The 18,813-nt window shown below is 39.0% G+C and overlaps 1 protein-coding gene across 1 annotated transcript in view; it reads left to right on the top strand.

The window, feature by feature from the left end:
- Positions 1-18,813, top strand: part of LOC132383464 (microtubule-actin cross-linking factor 1-like) — a 509,885-nt gene that overhangs the window by 410,205 nt on the left and 80,867 nt on the right. Inside the window, exons 61-66 of the mRNA XM_059954443.1 lie at positions 734-904; positions 5,359-5,525; positions 8,726-8,885; positions 10,926-11,252; positions 14,531-14,615; positions 17,518-17,759. Of these exons, the coding sequence (XP_059810426.1) occupies positions 734-904; positions 5,359-5,525; positions 8,726-8,885; positions 10,926-11,252; positions 14,531-14,615; positions 17,518-17,759 (1,152 nt within the window). The remainder of the gene's footprint in view (positions 1-733; positions 905-5,358; positions 5,526-8,725; positions 8,886-10,925; positions 11,253-14,530; positions 14,616-17,517; positions 17,760-18,813) is intronic.

Here is an 18,813-nt window from a genome sequence, read left to right on the forward strand (position 1 = left end):
AATAATTAGTTGGTTCGCTTCCCTGGTTAAAAAGTAACATTTGCAATTTTGACAAGGAAGATGAACCGTGCATCAGATGAAGTACAGGGTAATAATACGTGAAAACTATACCTGAACATTGGCCTTGTTTCAGTTACTGTTTTAGACCATTGACAACCATACTCTTCGTTGTTTCTCTCTCCCCCCCCCCCCCCCCCCACCAGGTCTGGTCGGTGGAGAGTCATGTTCACCATGATTGTCTATTTTCTATTTTTAGTTACCCTCTACCCTTTGCTTGGGGTGGTGGGGTGGAAATACATCTCTACCAAGGAGGTGTAGGGCACTCCTTCTCTCCGCTAGCCTGCAGGTCACCCTTGGGCAAGGTGTAGCACCTGCTCTCCCCCACCCCACCCAATCAGGACCATGTGAAGCCATGGGAGCCGGTGGTGGATGGTCGTATGAGCAGCTGGTGCACATCACAAGTCCTGGTTATATGACCACTGACGCCAGGCAGACAGTCTCTGAAGAGCATTGATAATGGCTGTAGTCACCCGTCTTGTAAAGGCACTGCCCAGAAGGAGACAACATTTCTGCCACCTTATCTCTTCCCTAGAGCCCAACTCTTAGCTATTTCACCTCTTTTTCTTGCTTTCCTCCAGTCAATTTACCCTGAATACCTGCCTTGTAATGCTTCTGCTTCAGCAGGGGAATCCAAAATTGGAATTGCTAATACTGTTTGTGTTTCTCCCTCCAGGTGGCAGAACGTATATCACAGTTGCAAGAGGCACTGTTACATCGCGGAAAGTTCCAGGATGCCTTGGAGCCTTTGTTGAGTTGGCTCACTGACACAGAAGAGCTCATTGCCAATCAGAAGCCTCCTTCAGCAGAATATAAAGTGGTGAAGGCACAAATTCAGGAGCAGAAGGTATTTTCTGATAGTGGTGCTCATAAGTGCAATATTTACTGTGGTTGCACTTTGCTAATCATATTTCAATAGCCAGACACTAAAAGGGTAAAACTTTACATGAGGCAAACTTGTAAAGTACCTTTTTTGTTTTTGCTTCTCATCTCTAGCATATGGTCTACAAAGAGACTATTTTCCATTTGCAGAGATGAACAAATGGTTCCCACTGGATCTTTGCCAAATCAAAGATTTCTGCCACTATCCTGATTTGGAAAAATGATACATGTTTCAATGCCAGTTTTCTGTCTTTTCCTAAAGGATTCCTGGCCTGATGAAAGTATTTGGAAAAGTTTTTTTTCTTTTCTATAGATAAACTATGTGATGACTTAATCCCATTGAAGTATACCTCAGGTTGCTCATGTAAAAACTGAGCATAAGGAAACAGATGTTCAGTTTTTCTCTTCCCTCAGCTCAAGGGCAGCAGGCCAGCAAATGCTCTCTTCACGGCCGTGTCACTGCAAAATTCAGCAGTATGCATGACCATTGCACATCGCTTTAAGGAAATAAATTAAACATGGGTCCAGAGGGGGAGAGTGTTACTGAGGATTAAATCCGTTTGGGGTCTGATTTAGAGCAAGAAGTGGTGATAATTTGCGTCGTTCGATATGAGTCATGATCAGCAAGGAAGTTAGACCAAGTACATCATTCTGAGAGATTGGTAAGGAACTTTGAGATTAAAGTTGGCATCTGAGATATAGTAGGCAGACCAGGCAAATATCAATTGCCAAGGCTGGATTGAGGGTTGAGACTTGAAGCAGAATGTTGGAAAGGTGATGCAGCAGCAGATGATAAAGAAACTACCTCTAACTTTTGGTAATTTCTTCCCCCTCCCCCGTTTCTCTTTTTCCTTACTTCATTCTGTTTCCTTTCCCCTTTCACTCCTCCTTGCCTACCCCTAGTGCTCCCCTTTCTTCTATAGTCCACTGTCCTCTCCTCAGATACCTCTTCCACCTATTATCTCCCAGCTTTTTTCTTCACCCCCTCCCCCACCTACCCATCTCAGTGAAGCTATCTCCTTATACCTTGTACTAGTTCTCCTCCCTCCACCTTTTTCCCCCTTCTTTTCCCATACATTGAGGGGTTTCAGCCTTCCCTCCCCCCACCAATTTATTCTAGTGTCTTTCCCCCTTCCTTGCCAGTCCTGATGAAGGGTCTCAGCCCAAAGCATCGACTGCTTAATCATTTCCATAGATGCTGCCTGACCTGCTGAGTTTCTCCAGCATGTTGTGTGTGTTGCTTTGGATTTCCGGCATCTGCAGAATTACTCACGTTTATGAAATGTTCATTGTTTACTCCCTTCCATTGATACTACCTCATGTGCTATGTTCCTCCAGCACATTATGTGTGTTACTCAGGATTTCCAGCATCCACCGGCTCTCGTGTGCAGATGGTAGAGATTGGTGTTGCATAGCACTGGTTGGAGCATTCAGGCAACAGAACTAATGTCATGGGGGGGGGGGGGTGAATTAGAGTTTGTGATAAGGATGGCACAGAAAAATATCATTCACTATGAAAGAAAAGTAGGGGGGTCATGGTAGTATAGTGGTTAGCACAGCGGTTTACAATACAGGCAACCAGGGTTCAATTCCCATCACTGCCTGTAAGAAGTTTATACATTCTCCCCATGAGTGTGTGGGTTTCCTCTGAAGGCTCTGAATTCCTCCCACAGTCCAAGGATGTACCAGTAGATACATTAATTGGTTATTGTAAATTGACCTGTGATTAGGCTAGGGTTAAATAAGGCAGTGTAGCTCAAAGGACTGGATCATCAGAAACAGATAACAAATAATTAAAATCATTAAGTACATTAGAGTTTTCTACCAGTGTCCTTTACAAACAATTTTTCATTGAATCTGAGTTGCATAGTGTTCAAATCTGATGCTTCCAGTATTTAATCAAATGCCTTTTCAAAACGCACTCAATCCTGGGAATATAACCACTCTAAAGAAATCCTATTGTATCCTAAAAAGGCAGATTATGCCAGAATAGATGCAATGGAAAAAGGATCATAATAATCATTGCCCCTCCCCCACATCAAAATTCAGGTTCAACCAAGGTGAAAGTATGGGCATTCTGTTTGGTTCTGTAGGATAGTCAGTGGGATTCAGTTGGGAAGGAAGGGATCTCATAAGTAGGTTGTAGATTTGGGAAAAGGTGGAAAGGGGTTAATTGGTACAAGGTTAGAATTTGAGGAGGCTCTCTACCATCCATCAGGGACACTTATCAGGAGTGCTGCATACGCAGGGCCCTTTAGCATTATTGAGGATCCCACCCATCCATCCAATATCCTATTTGTCTCTCTACCATCAGGCAGGAGTCTCCGATGCATAAAGACAAGAACAGTCAGGATGGGAGATAATTTCTTCCCTCAGGCCATTAGGCTTCTGAACTCCCTGTTGCATCGCATTCACTAATTAATCTGTTCCGTACGTTACAATATTTAATTAATGCACTCTGTTTATTTATGTGTAATCCATATTTAGATTTCATCCTCACTTTCATAAATCTTTATGTGTTACGTATACTACAGTGTTTTACACCCTGGTTTGGAAAAACCTTGACTCATTTGACGGTCTACATGACAATAAACTTGACTTGATGTGTTTGCCTCAGGACTAGCTTGCAGGCCTCTTAAGGAAATACTGCATTTTAAGCCAATGTTTTCGCGGGACCATCCATTAAAGACATCCTTCAGACAATATATAAAGGCAATTTACACCAGATTGAATCAATTTTCAATTAACTTCTGGGCCCACATTTTAAAAAACACTTAAACCATAAGGATATCAGAGATGTTGGGATGTTTAACATTGTTGAAGGTGGCTTAGCAGTGGGGTAAATGTGATTTAGATACGTTTATAAAGAATCATTTGTAAAGCAGTGCTGGAATACTGGAGTTTCACTTGTGTTGTATATTGTTTTAAAATCAACTTTCCTTTTTGCTGTCTATTCTGTAGTGTGGTTAATTTGTGGATTAGAGGATTCAATAACAAAATAAACAAGCACAGATTTCAAGTGGGAGAGACTTAGTTCCAGGCCACCAATAAACATTTCTGGTTTTACTGTATTAAAAGAATGATTTCCCTGTGGTGGAGATGATCAGAGTTGTATTTATGAATGTCTTTGGATTTAAGGGATGTAGTTCTATAGAGGATGTGACATGGAATTTTCTGCTGGTACTGGAACACTTTGGGAAGTGCAGTTTGCCTGTTTGTAGTTAGAATATCATAAACAGAAGCAATTCTGCAGATGCTGGAAATGCAAAGCAACACACACAAAATACTGCAGGAACTCAGCAGATCATAGATAAAACCTGGGAGGGAGAGAGAGAGAGACTTGAAACGGTTGGCCACAGGTGATGCCCTGAAACCTGTCTGCAGTGGTAGGCTCAAGTGTTAATTTTTGCAATAGATGGTGGAAAAACTCATCAATACAGTGGGATCTTCATCGTGAACCATTTTTGGGTGACAGTTCTTTTGGTTTGTCTGTAGCCGTGCTGTAGGTCAAGAGAAAGGAGAGTAGATTTATTCATGCTTGTTATAAATACTGTGGAATTGAAAAGCTTTCACTAAACAAATGATTATTTTTCCATTAAAATTCATTCCTGAAGGAAAATATGGTTGAAGGATTCAGAAAAAAAATTCTGTGCATTTTAAGAAGTTCATAAAACATGTAGGAAAGCTCAGATAATCCAACATCTAGTTGTTTAGAATTCCTGACGGTTCAGCAACTGAAAAACTGCTGGAGGAACACAGCTAGTTAAGCAGCATCTGTGGAAGGAAAGGAATTTATCTATTTTGGATCAAAATGCTACATCAGGTTCCTGATTTGGGGTTTCAAGCTGACACGTTGACATTTTCTTTCTTTCCCTGGATGCTGCTCTTCCCAGAGTTCCTCCCAGCATCTGTAGACTCGGAATGTCTCGGAATTGTTTGGCTTCCAGCTCACTCAGTCCCGAGTACAAGGAAAGTGTGTTGGCAGAGGCAAGAGTTTGGCACGTGACCAGAGCAAGCACTGTGACTATGGATCAAGTGTTTACTGGAGCTGGAACCAAAAGCATTAGAGGTCTGGAAAGTGGGTAGATTTGTGACCAGAGACAGGGTCTGGACTGTTTGTATGTTTGCTACTTTCTTTAAACTCACCAGGTTCACGAGGAAAATTTAATATGTAAGATCCAATGAAATATGAGTGTGCTTAGGCTTTTAACAGGAGAAGCTTCCAGTGGTCCAAGAAATCCATCAATGGTGCAAATCCCAAAAGTATTTTACTCGATAAAGAGATCTTTAGGTGCTTGGGGCCAATGCCTCACAATATTGTTCTAAGGGGAAAGCAGGAACAAACTTAAATCTCAAATTCTTGTAAACATTTGCCACTTATGCTAATTATTTATTTTTCTTCCTCTCCCCCACCCCCAGCTCCTGCAGAGACTACTAGATGATCGCAAATCCACAGTGGACATTATTAAGGCAGAGGGAGAGAGGATTGCTGAGTCTGCTGAAACCGCAGAAAGGGATAAGATACAAAAACAACTGCAAAATCTGCGAGAGAGATGGCACAACTTGCTCAGCAAGGCTGGTGCAAGGTACGTGGCCCCTTTATTTTCATTTTGGTGGAAACAAAACAAGGTGCTCTTCAAATGGCATAAAAATATTCTTCACTGCTTGAGAACTACTTACGCTTAACCAGGCACAGAATTTGATGTCCCAGTACTTTATGATTTATCTTAATACATCAGGTCTCCACCCATACTTGTCACTGGCCAACATGGTGAGTGCAAACCTATCTAATACAGGTTTGTACTTCAGATTCAGATTCATTAATTTATCACATGTACATAGCAACATACGGTGAAATGCATCATTTGTGTTAACCACCAATGCAACCTAAAGATGTCAACTTGAGTTCCCGAACCTGGATGGTAATTTCCTGCATGGCACAGGGAACTTGCACAATAGAATATCAGCACTTTCCACTATCACTGGAAAATCTCTTTGAAGAATTTAAATAATTTTATCAAAAAGGACAAGAACTGAAACATTTCAAGCTATTAAAGCCAAACCATGCTTAGGCAATTTATATTTTTTGAAGAATTAATTTATTTCTCAGATCTCATTTCTATTCAAATGAACATGCCACTGTGTGTGCAAGACTTCAACAGTGAGTTTCCTCTGTAAGTTCTGGAGAACTGTGGTAGACCATTATCAACTGCTGGATTCTGTGAGGTGTCCAGCAGCGGACCGTAGTCATGATAGCTGACGATGCCCTTCAAGTTTTTGAGATTATTCACTTTCTGTCATTTTTTTCACTCGGTGACATTTATGCAGGAAATTGTCAGAAGTTCAACTTTGAAATACCAGAATCTCCTGGCAAAACCCAGCCCTGAAACCTCCTTGCTCAAATAATAGTATAATAATGTGGTAATTCCTAAGATTCATATCAGTATTATGGGAGGAAAATAAAACAAAGTTTATAGAACTTTGCGTTCCTAAAATTATAAATGTCATTATAGAAGCAATGTCAGAGGACAGCATTTAAAAACTTGACCTACATCTTTATTGTTGATTATATTAATTCCATATGTTTAAAAATAGAAATGGCCTTAATAGAAGAAAGCTTTTTCTTTTTGCATTTGAACTCAGAAAAATCTCAACGTCAGCTCATGTTAAAAGCATTTGTACGAGCTCTCTATGTGTGAAGTGAAAATAAGGTTTTATTGCAGCTTTGTAGATTTTGTAATAATTTTTGTGTCCCTACACACATGACTGGATCACTGTTGACATCCTTTACAACAGCTTAACGTCGATCCAAAATAATAGTTACTCCAAATTAGGTTCTTTCGTGTACTCGGTGTTCAAGATTTGTAATTTGTAAGAAATATAAGCATTTCTTCTGAGGAGGATACTATAGATTCAAAAGATTAACTTTGTTCATCACACGTATATCGAATCATACAGTGAAATATGTTATTTTGCATCAATGACCAACTCAGTCCGAGGATTGTGTTGGGGCAGCCCACCACACTTCTGGTGCCAACGTAACGTGCCCACATTTCGCTAGCGCTAACCTGTACATCATTTTGGAACGTGAAGGGAAACCAGAGCGCCTGGAGGAAGAACGTCACGGAGAGAATGTATATACTCCTTGCAGGCAGCAGTGGGAATTGTGGTTGCTGGCATTGTAAAGCATTGCACAACTGTGCCCCTCTAGGAGAACAACTCATTCATTTATATTTATTTATTGGTTGATTGATTGAGCTACAGTGCAGAGAAGGCCCTTCCAGCCGGCTGCTCAGCAATCCCCCATTTAATCCCAATGTAATGACGGGACAATTTACAATGACCAGTTAACCTATCAACTGACATATCTTTGGTCTGTGGGAGGAAACCCATGTAGTCACAGGGAGAGCGTAAAGACTCCTTACAGACAGCTGTGGGAATTGAGCCTGTGTCACTGGTACTGTAAAACAATGTGCTAACTACTACACTACTGTGCCACTCCGAAGGTTTTATTTTAAATGATATGAATATGAATAAGACTCAGTATGAATCATATGATTCAGATTATTTAAAAAAAATACCTCCATATAGGCAAATGCAGCACAGAGATGTGCACAGTTTCTATGGCACTCCTCTCAGTCACTGTATTCACATAGGATAAATTTAAAATTAAATGTTCCTTGCCCTGTACTCAGTGAAAGCGTCAGAATCCATGATTGTGTAGTAACATTAGCATCTGAGCTATGTGTTCTGCAGATCCAGGAGCTAGTCCGTTCTTCACACTCAAGGTATAATGCCAGGTGAAGCTTGCAGAAGATAATTGCAATTTGTGAACTCTCATGCAAAAGCTTTGGTGCATTAAAAACTCCAACTAATTGATAATAGGTGAAGGATCTAGGCCTGAAACGTTCACTGCTTATTCCTCTCCATAGATGCTGCCTGACCTGAGTCCCTCCAGCATTTTGTGTGTGTTATTCTGGATTTCCAGCATCTCTTGTGTTTATCATTAATTGACGATCCCATTGATCTGATCTTGTCATATCTTCATATTGGTTTTCTCCTGTGTAGGGTCACGTGATATGAAAGCTGATTTTTTTTTTTAAAATGTAACTAAGCTTAAGCAGTCACCGCTCGGTCAGGTAGGTTAGCTGAGAATTGTTCTTTCTAAATTGAGTTAGACATTGAAGCTAATTAATATGGAAGTGTTTTATTCAGCAAAAAAGAGTAACAAGCATCATATTGAGATGCTCTTGGAAGAAGCAGACTCCTCGATCCAATACGACATGTTATTTTATATGCTGAAGATCAAAGGTAACAGCGGGACAATTCTATAGTTACAGTCTATCTACAGTGCTTCCTTTGAATTACATATAGTTTTCAAACACCTCTGTCTTCACGCCCACACTCCAGATATCCAAAATGAATGTTAATCAGCATTGTCTGGTTTCCAATCAGCTCAAGTCTGTGGCTCCAGGGACGCTATCGTTCAGGGCTGCATTTTAAATTCAATCCACAATCCACATTCAGGTCTGAAGATTGGCTGCTGTTAAAAATAATATCTTCTATATGCCATAACTCCAGAATACGCCCTAACGGTTTAAGCTGCCACAGCTTGGTCACGTATCTTAGCTGAGAATCATTATTGATCTTTCTGAATTGGAATGTATTAAGTGTTACTTCAGATTTATATTGATTTGTGACTCTGTTTACATGAATATTCCCACTACAAAAATACTTCAAGCTAATTTGAACGAATCACAATACCTTCCTTTATATATCCATACAGACAGAAGCAGTTAGAGGATATTTTAGTGATTGCAAAGCAGTTCCATGAAGCAGCAGAACCATTGAATGACTGGTTGACCAGCAAAGAGAAAAAGTTAGCCAATTCTGAACCTGTTGGAACTCAAACCGCTAAAATACAACAGCAAATTACACGCCATAAGGTAAGAGATATTCAATACCAATTCAACCTCATTCATGGACTACTTTTAATTGACAACAGTGCTCATGGTGCAATTTTTTTTTGTTTTGTTTAAAGTTTGTTTAAATGTAAAAATGTATAAGGACCTATTAGATCAGGGGGGAAATACCTACACAATCCCAGTAAGCCAGAATTTGTCCGTTTGAACTTACAGGCATTGACTTTGTCTTTGATAAAAGTCTTGTGGCAGAGAATGTGAATGAAACAGTTATGCAAATTTTTTTCAAAAAACGTTTATCCAAGTTGCATAAACAATCTACTCTCATATCTTAAAATCTCTTTAGTGCTAACTTCATCAATGCATATGATACACATCTCCCCACTATTAAAAGAAATTAATGTTAGGATTTTGTCTTACTGCATTAGTTTTGTTTCAATTAAGAAACTTCTATAAATTTAGCTCCTTTAAAAAAACAATACCTTGTAGCTTGTCGTGAAGCTCCTCCACCCTCCCCCCACCAATTCACATGAGCAACAGGGCTGTAATCAAGATTCTGTGGCAGTGTGCTACACGCAGCGCTGCAATAACGACACAGAGTCGGTGAGCTGCAGTTACAAAAGAGGTTTATTCAAACTTCATGGCCTCGCTTTAAAGCCTTCCTGATCCCGCCCTCTCCGGACGGGAATACTGTGTATTCACAGTCCCGCCCCATGCGTGGGCTTTTTCCCTTGCTGGTGAAGCAGGCTTGGCGCCCTCTTTGGGACCAGTCTCAATGCTGGCGCGCGCCGCTTTGTGAGCCGGTTCGAGTGCGCTGGGAAGTGGGGCACCACAATTCTTTGAATCTCTTGTTTCTTGCCTCATTTATTAGTTATCCACAGGGATCTTCTTGTGGTTCATGCAGGTGTCCTTTATTGCAGTGTTAGAGTTGGCAGTAATCTCAGCAGGGAGTAAGGAAGAGGTGGAATCAGAATTGAACCAATCCATGTCTTTGTTTAACATTTGTGTTCAATTAAAATTCACCGTTAGATGATAGAATCCTGCTTGTTTTCCCTCCTTCAGAACTGATTCCAGCTAATCTCTACAAAACATTGACCCTTGCTAATTTGTCCTCATCCATTCACTGACTGAGCTAGCTCATTGGGAATGCAGTTTAAGAATGTAAATAGATTTATAATTTGGTCTCCGCTGTGCTAATTGATTTTATTCAAAGGGAGTAGCTGAGAGGAGCATTATTTTGAAAAATAGGGAAACCTGTTCATTTGCAACTTCTCACCACATGCTGGTGAGTAAGAAGCAACATCCTTGGGAATGTTGTGAAAATCACAAGTCAAAATGGTCCCTGTGGCCAAAGAAATAATCTATATTATGAGATACTATACAGCAAAGTATGAAATTATGGTTAGGAGTGTCTGTTTGGAGTATTTGCTTTATATTTATAATGTGCTAAAATAATGCCCAAATTAATGATTTGGAAGTCTCCAATGTGCAGTTATAAATAATCTCTGCTCAATATCCTGGCCAAGCATTATTCTCTTCAGGTTTTATTTTAAATTGTGCAATGTTAATGTAGAAATGCTGTGCAATTTAAGTGTATAAGGATGTTTTCTGCATTACTAAATTGTGAAGAATTAACTCTGCAGATGTTTGCTTTCTTGCACCAAGAGAACGCATTTATTACAGTTTGCTTCTAACTTGAAAAGTGTTTTAAAAATTTCTTTGAAGTTGTATCAGGATCTTTTTGTTATCTGGCCTGGCTGTCATAATTTTTGTTGCAGATCATTTTAAGCTTTGTCAAATTTGTTGGTGTATAGCCCAGATTTTTCTACTAAGGCCTATAAGAATTGTATCAATTCTAATTTGGAGATTTTCCAGCACAATCTAAATGTTTATTCTCCATTCCCTTTTGCAAAGCTTTGGAAAAAATTGCAGTTATAGATTCAAATTGAGCACAAGTTATTGTATTTATGTTGATGCATGTCTTTCATATGTTAGTTCCATTTTGTTTTTGTTCAGATTTTTCAATTCAGTTTCTTCATTGCTATAATTTTATCCTTGGTTCAGGCATTAGAGGATGACATCACAAACCAAAGGGAGAGCGTGCACCAGGCGGTCGATGTCGGCCAGTTTCTCATGACGTTGAGTGCTAAACCAGACCAGGAAATGGTAGAGGACAAGTTGGAGTCTATCCAGACTCGGTATAGGGAGATTAGGGACAAGTGCAGCCGAAAGGCAGTCCTACTCCAGCAAGCCCTTGCCAATGCCAAGATCTTTGGAGAGGAGGAGGTGGAGGTGTTAAATTGGCTGGCTGACGTTCAGGACAAACTGAGTCTAGTGGCCATCAAAGATTACAAATCTGACATCCTGCTTAAACAACACAAAGAGCAGCTGGTATTTCATTTAATTTTCTTTTGGTTTTATCATCTGTTGTATTAATTTGGTTAATTTAATCTATGTGTCTCGAGTTTTATGTTCCATTGATTTTCACTTAATCTGATTTGAGTTTCTTCACATTGTTTGTGTTATAGTTTTTGGTTGAATTTTAGCATATGTTCCACGTTGTCTCCAAGGAGTATTAAAGGTGCAATTTAAAAAAAAACCTTTTCCAAACTAACTTGTTAAGAACCAACTTTATTTAAACATCCCTTAAAAATATGGGCTTAAATATTTATTTGCATAGAGCAGTATTTGGAATGGTTCCTGAGTAAATTAATGTCACAACAGAAATTTCAGTTGTGTGCATTCAGTTGAAGGGTTCAGGCATTTTCTAAGTCAGGCATATACATGAAAGCATTGCCAGGTGATGTTAACAGTTCAACAAAGTTATTCAGCAGCAGGATAATTTTAAGATGGCCTGCCTGAGTATGTTCCAAACCTGGTGCTTGGAACCTTACAAATCTAAGCCCATCTCCACTACTCACCCAATCAATCTTATAAACCCTGTTGACCAAAAATCACAATGCCTTGCCTAACTGATCCCACTACCTGCCAACCACTGTTCATGGACCCAACTCACTGCCAGGCAAATCTCCTGCATGTCCTTCCAAGTTATAACCCTTCTTCCAAATCTTTTATCTTCTTCCCTTCCACCGCCCTTCTCAAATCAACAGACCAACCACCCCCTCCCACCCCATTAATACCTGGTACCTTCCCATTCTCCCACTTGCCTCTGTGAGTAACCATGAATTTCTAGAACTTTTTCTCCGTTTCACGTAACAGAATTTTTCTCTTCAGTTTTGTTCCTCATCTACGGTGCAAGATGTCTCAATCTGTCTTGACATATTATGCTATCCTTAATTTTTTTTAAAAAAAGATAAAATACAATGAAATATTAAAACAGATTGATGTAGCAGCCAAAAATTCAAATATACAGTGGATTTGGTTAATTGGGACGCATCGGGACCAGTACATTTTGGCCCAAATAGCCAGCTGACCCATTCTCCGAAGTTTCATGGAAGTAGTTAAAGAAGTATTAAAAAAATGAGCTATTATTTATCTGAGTAACAAATGCTGTATTTTAATGAAATACAGATCAAATTAGAGCACTGCAATATTACTACACTATTACAAAACTGTGTATTAGCTCCTAATGGTTACAGAAGGAGGAATTCATCCATCAAGTGCGCAGTGGCATGGTACTCAATTGAGAAGCTATCCATTCTTAGCCCCTTAAAGCATTGAGGTTTAAAGCTATTCCCAATAACCGAAAAAAAAAATTCTCAGTTCTTGACGTATTTGAACAACTCAACACCTTTACACGATCCATTGCTTTCTTAGAACCTGATAGAGTTGCGTGTTTGTAGCAAAGGGAACATTTCGGCATGGCACGATTAAATAAGGCCTGGTGGTCTGTTTCATCAGCTTTGTAGCTATCATCTGCGCAATATCTTTGAAGCTTCAGGGAATTTTGGAGATTTCCATGTTTCCGTACTTAAAGCATCAGCACTGCATTTCTTACCGTGTGCCTTCTTGAATTAGATGTGGTGCCTACATTTCCACAGAGGCAATCAACTGTCTGTTGCTTTAAAATCTTCGTGACCCATCTTAGCTAGCTCCTCTGACTTGTTTTTTTAATAGTGGTCTGCTAACATGCACACCTCACACAGTTACAGTGGAAAACCATTGATTGAGGAGGGCCTGATCAACACCCAGATCATTACCTTCACGCTTTTGTTTTTGGAAATGTTCCCCATTGTCCCATTCTTCTCGCAGTTTATCGTGCTGATGTATCAAGCGTGCAATTATACATTTTCAGCACTCCAGTTATCTCTGCCAGCTGACGTTGAGTGTGGTTAGGCAGATGGCTTTTAATTTGAATGAGTAGGGTAATTTTTTTCAGCCAGCGTCAAATCTTTTCATGGCAAGGGTCACAAAGTTAAAATTTTTAAAAAAAGATCAAAATGGATAGCATAGCACAAGCACACACAACTGTTCACTGTAAGCACTGTGTAGAGCCTTAACAGACACAGAAGTGCATGTGACTGGCCGTCTTCTGTCCCAGTTAAGTGGTATAATGTCCCTAATAAGCGAAGGGAATTGTGGCTGTTTTCTCAAATTGTGTCTGTTCTTTAAGAGTTGTCCCAAAATAAGTGGCTGTCCCGATTAACCGATGGCCCAATTAACCAGAATCCACTGCATGCAGTCACAATCATCACACCACCTTGATCACTTTATAAGTACGTTCATTTGTTTTAAAAAAAGATTATTTTATTTTGAAGTTAACACTACCTTGATTCTTCATTAAATAGTCATTTAATTGTTACCTGCTGAAGACCAGCTCAAACCTACTTACCCTGCGAGGGTAGTAGATTGAAGTAAACACATTTGGGGTGCGGAGGGGGGTGTTCTGTGGATTTATTTATTTATATATTGGGATACAGTGCAGAGTAGTCCCTTCAAACCACACCACCCAGCCCAGCAACCCCCCCCCCCCCCAATTTAACCCTAGACTAATCCCGGGACAATTTACATTGACCAATTAGCCTACCAACCAGTACGTCTTTGGGCTGTGGGAGGAAACTGGAGCACCCAGAGGAAACCCGCATGGTCACAGAAAGAACGTACAAACTCCTTACAGGCAGCAGCGGGAATTTAACCTGGGTCGCCTGTACTGTAAAGTGTTGTGCTACCCACTACGCTTCTGTGCTGTAGTTAAATTAATTGGAAGAAAAATTAAGTGGAAAAAATATTTTAAGTAAGCACTAAGAAATGAATGGTAAGATATTTAGTATTTTAGTTTTAATTGTGGATTTTCTAATAAAAGTATATTTCCCTCATTCAAATTGTGTTTTAATTGTGAATGACATCTATTTTGTTTAAGAGCTCTAACTTTTGTGGGTTTTAACAAGTAACAATTCGTAATTGGTGCATGAAATAGCTATGTTACAATTAATTTTCAGGTTAATTTTAGCCTAAGATAATTTAATGATGTAGCTAGTGCTGAGGAAAGCTTATGTACATGTGTTGCAAGCGAAGCTTTAAAGAATTGCTGCTCCTTTCACTGTACTTTCAGCATGGGTAAAAGCAGCTGCTCTTTAATTTGCTTTCCTTTGGCTGCAGTTCAATTTCAGTTCCCTGGTGTTAGAACCATGAGAAGTAGGAATGATGTTGCCATAGGAACGAAACCTCACCATCCTTTTACTAAGCAGCTGCAATGATCTTTTTTGTAGGCTCTGAATGATGAGATTATATCCCGGAAGAAGAATGTAGACCAAGCAGTTAGAAACGGGCAGGCCCTTCTTAAACAAACCACAGGTAACAGTTCAGAAAAGTTTAGAATTATTTTGAACATTTGGTGTCTAATTTCTACATTTATTTTCATGGAGCTGTAGTTTACTGAACTTATGCAATAAATGGCAAAGTAATTTTCTTTGTTTAAGGATGTAAACTTTATTCATGTCTTTGATTCTATGTTGCCATTGTGTTATCACTGAAACTCCAGCATTCATTGTGATCTGTGCATAATGACACCATCTGCCCAGTTTCTGGCATCAAGAGTTGCAGTTCGAACAAATCCCTTTCATATCCTCAATGAATGCACTCCCTAAAAACATGTCAATTAATGTTCACCAAGGCAATAAGAGGCCTTTTAAAATAGACAATTACACTCCCATCATAACTTTTTTAAAAACTTTTTATCAATTGAATCTTTTCTATCACATTAGAAACAGAATTTCTGAAGTTTCAATTGTCTGTTTCTGATTTAATAAAAAAAAGTCCAGTTGATACAAAGCTTTTAAGAAGGTATAATTGGAATATAATATTTGTTGATCAAATATTTCTGTCAAAGAGGGCAAGCGTGCAGCCGAGCAACATCTTTCTCTTGAACTGGCTGCTGAGAGTTGGCAGAATTGAGCACTTGATTATTTTTGAAACTTCCTCCCTAGTCTTTGCAGTGTGGAGCCTTAGTTGGAAATTCGAGAGAAATTGTGGGTGTGAATTTGCATGTTGTAACTTTGGGGCAGGGAGGCACCATGCCATCCAGCAGCACTAAATCGAATGAGATCACTGTCATCTTATGCCAGCAGGAATAGGAGCATGCCTAAAGCGTATTTGATTTTACAGTCAACCTTTTCTTCATGAGATCCTCAAAATTAGCATGTGCTAATTTGAGAAATGTTTCCAAATATGGTGCAAGACTGTTACCACACTTCAAGAGGCATTTCAAAAAAAAGACCAGCAGGTGTTCATTTCTGTTTTTCAGATGCATTCGAACTTGAGCAGTTCTCAGGTCACATACCTGCATCTTAGTTATCCGTGGTTCTCCGAAATCCATTGCACAAAGCAACCAAGCAGCCTACATTTTGTTAATTTTGAATTAGAGGCTTCCTATCAAATTTAGTATTTATAATTATGGTCTATTTTTAATAAAGAAAGAAAAATTTTAATTTTCAAGTCAAGTCAACTTTTATTGTCATTTCGACGATAACTGCTGGTACAGTGCATAGTAAAAATGAGACGACGTTTTTCAGGACCATGGTGTTGCATGACACAGTACAAAAAACTAGACTGAACTATGTAAAAAACAACACAGAGAAAGCTACACTAGACTACAATTTTGACATTTTATCACCCCTGGCCTTAATATCCTCTTGCCAAATGTTTCCATGGTGACACTGAATACTGTTTTGCTGTCTGCCAACTTCAGAAATGCTTTTGTGATGTGGACTTTTCATATTTTGAATTGTTACTGTTAGTTGGCGAACAAATTTTTTATATGAAAAAATATTTATTCACACACACAATCTTGGTGCACAATGACAAAGGTTAAGAACATGATGAGAAAATATGAGATAGAGCACTGCATGCTTAATCAATCCCTAGTCTCCCTGATGTATTTTTTTTTGTAATTTAATTTTTTATTGAAGTTCATCATCAAACAAGCATTTCCATAAGATGCATTTCAGATATTGTACATATATATCGTATAGTCATGTATGCCACAAATCTCCACATAATATTTATCTGAGGTTACACTTATAGAAAAGAGAGGAAGGAAAGAACAAGTGAAAGGAGAAAACTATGTACAAGTAGGAAGTGATCTTTTTTACAACATATTCATTGATTTGTGGGGATAAAATCAGGCCTATGAGGTGCTACGTAGTTAAACCATTTTTCCCAGTATGAATCAAATTGTTCCAACTTGTAATTAACAGATGCTGTTATCTTCTCCATTTTGTAAATGTCCTTTGTAATTTCCATCCATGCATTTAAGGTTGGGCTCGATACCTTACCACTGAATGAATTCGATTCCATTCTCCTGACTTTGCAGAGCAATATGGCTATTTGTGAAAAGGCTTTAGGTGCAAATATGCTGAATGAGAACACGTGCCATTTTGTGGTTGGTTAATTTTGAGATGCATACTTAGCAATTCATCCCTGTTATTTGTGCTAAGTGAGTTATGCCACTGCAAAGGAAGGTTACTGTCTGGTTCTGAAATACATTCCACTGAAATGAATTTCAAAAGAGGGGTTAACCCCATTTCCCTGTCTGAAATTAATTTCTAGAGAAACAGTCTAAATCAGGAGCCCCAAATCTTTTTTAAGCCATGGACCCCTAGCCGTTAACAGAGCAGTCTGTGGACCTCAAGTTGAGAACCCTTGGTCTAAGTAATGCTCAGAGTCTTGCAAGCAAGACAGAATCTCACATCTGCTACTTATTGCTGAGATTGTAAGCTTCAGGCCCTTGAACCAGTGTGGATAACTTCACTCACCACTACTCTGAACCGATCGTGCTACCTACAGACTCTCTTTCAAGAGCTGTTTGCAACTCATGTTCCCAGTATTATTTTTATTTATGCAGTTGGTCTTCTTTCCCATATTGGTGTTTGACAGTTTTTGTCTGTTTATGTATAGTTTTTTCATAAAATTATATTGTATATCTTTTTTTCTTATAAATCTTGCAAGAAAATGAAACTCAAGGTAGTATATGGTAACAAACAGTGCATTTACTTTGGGAATAATAATTTACTTTCAACTTTGATTTTCTCCCTTCCTTTGATCAATTATTGGAGCAGTGTTTAAAACAAATGTGTTTTAAAAAACTGTTGAGAATGCAACTTCTAATATCTGATGAAATCATGTGTTAATTTCATTAAATATTTACATATTCCTATTTCTTTGAGTTTAATTGTTTTGTTCACTAATGTTTTCCTAGGTGAAGAGGTGATCATAATTCAGGAGAAACTGGATGGCATTAAGAGTCGTTATGCAGAAATCACAACTTCTAGTTCCAGGGCACTGAAAACGTTGGAGCAGGTCCTCCAACTTGCCACGAAGTTCCAGGCCTTCAATGAAGAGCTTTGTGGCTGGCTTGATTCAGTGGAAGCTGAACTAGCTGCAACCACACCACAGTCACCAATTGGAGAGCAGATTCCACAGCTCCATGAGAGACAGAAGGTAAGTACCTTCTGGGTATCAGTCAATCAGATTCAACAGCAGCAAGCTATGAGAGGAAGGAAAATAAGATAATATTTTTGTGTTTTTCCAGTAATCAAAAAAAAAGCAGGAAGAAGTCAAAGAACCTCTCAAGTGTGCTCTGCTATTTAGTAAAATAATATGCATTCTATATCCCAAGTATCTTTAACCATCTTGAATCTCTTGACTCTGTTACCTTCTGAAATCCACTGATCTGAAGCTTGAGTATCGTCAATCACAGAGCACCATTAGTCATTGACAGCCATCAAGATTTTCACTGCTCTGACCAAAATAAAAATGCTTCATCTCATTTGGAAATGTCTAGGATTCTAATTTGGCCCACACTGTCTAGCAGACACAGCTCTCAGCATCAGTCCTTTGCAAATGAGTTGTTTCACCAGCATCACCTCTTTTCTAAATAGCTGTACACGTGTTCTCCAGTGTCTCTCTTAATTCCATGAATCAATATGCTGCTAATATGAGAATATCTTTTCTTAGGTGTGGAGCCCCCCAAGTTGCATACAGTACTCAATCCAAATATAAAATGCCTTAATCTAGAAGCAGGACTCAATCCAACACCACTTCAAATGTAGAATGCCTTAATTCAGAACTTCAGATCTTTTGCAGTAAAGGCTGGCATATCATTTGTCATCAGAATTGCCCAAATCCACACATTCTGTGTTTCTATTTCAATAATCTTCTCACTTTAGTCTCATTCTTCACAAACACTGGCTGGTTTCTTAAAGTTTTTAAAAACAAAATACTGTCTTCTGTCCTTTGCATTCCTGCATTTCCTGCCACCGCCTCTGTTATGTTCTGGATCTTTAAAACACAAAACGGATCCAAAGGAAGACACAGGGTCCGTGAATGCAGGCTTAACCTTTGAGTTTACTTTAAGCAGAGCGCGCACGTCTTATGTGGCAGAGTGATGACATATGCAATTAGCATATTTTTATAAATGACCTATAATTATTTAAACAATCGTGAACGCTTGATCAACCTATGTACTCGAATATTATTGAATTATTAAATACAC

Source organism: Hypanus sabinus, chromosome 30 (assembly GCF_030144855.1).
Source record: "Hypanus sabinus isolate sHypSab1 chromosome 30, sHypSab1.hap1, whole genome shotgun sequence".
Taxonomy (NCBI): Eukaryota; Metazoa; Chordata; class Chondrichthyes; order Myliobatiformes; family Dasyatidae; genus Hypanus; species Hypanus sabinus.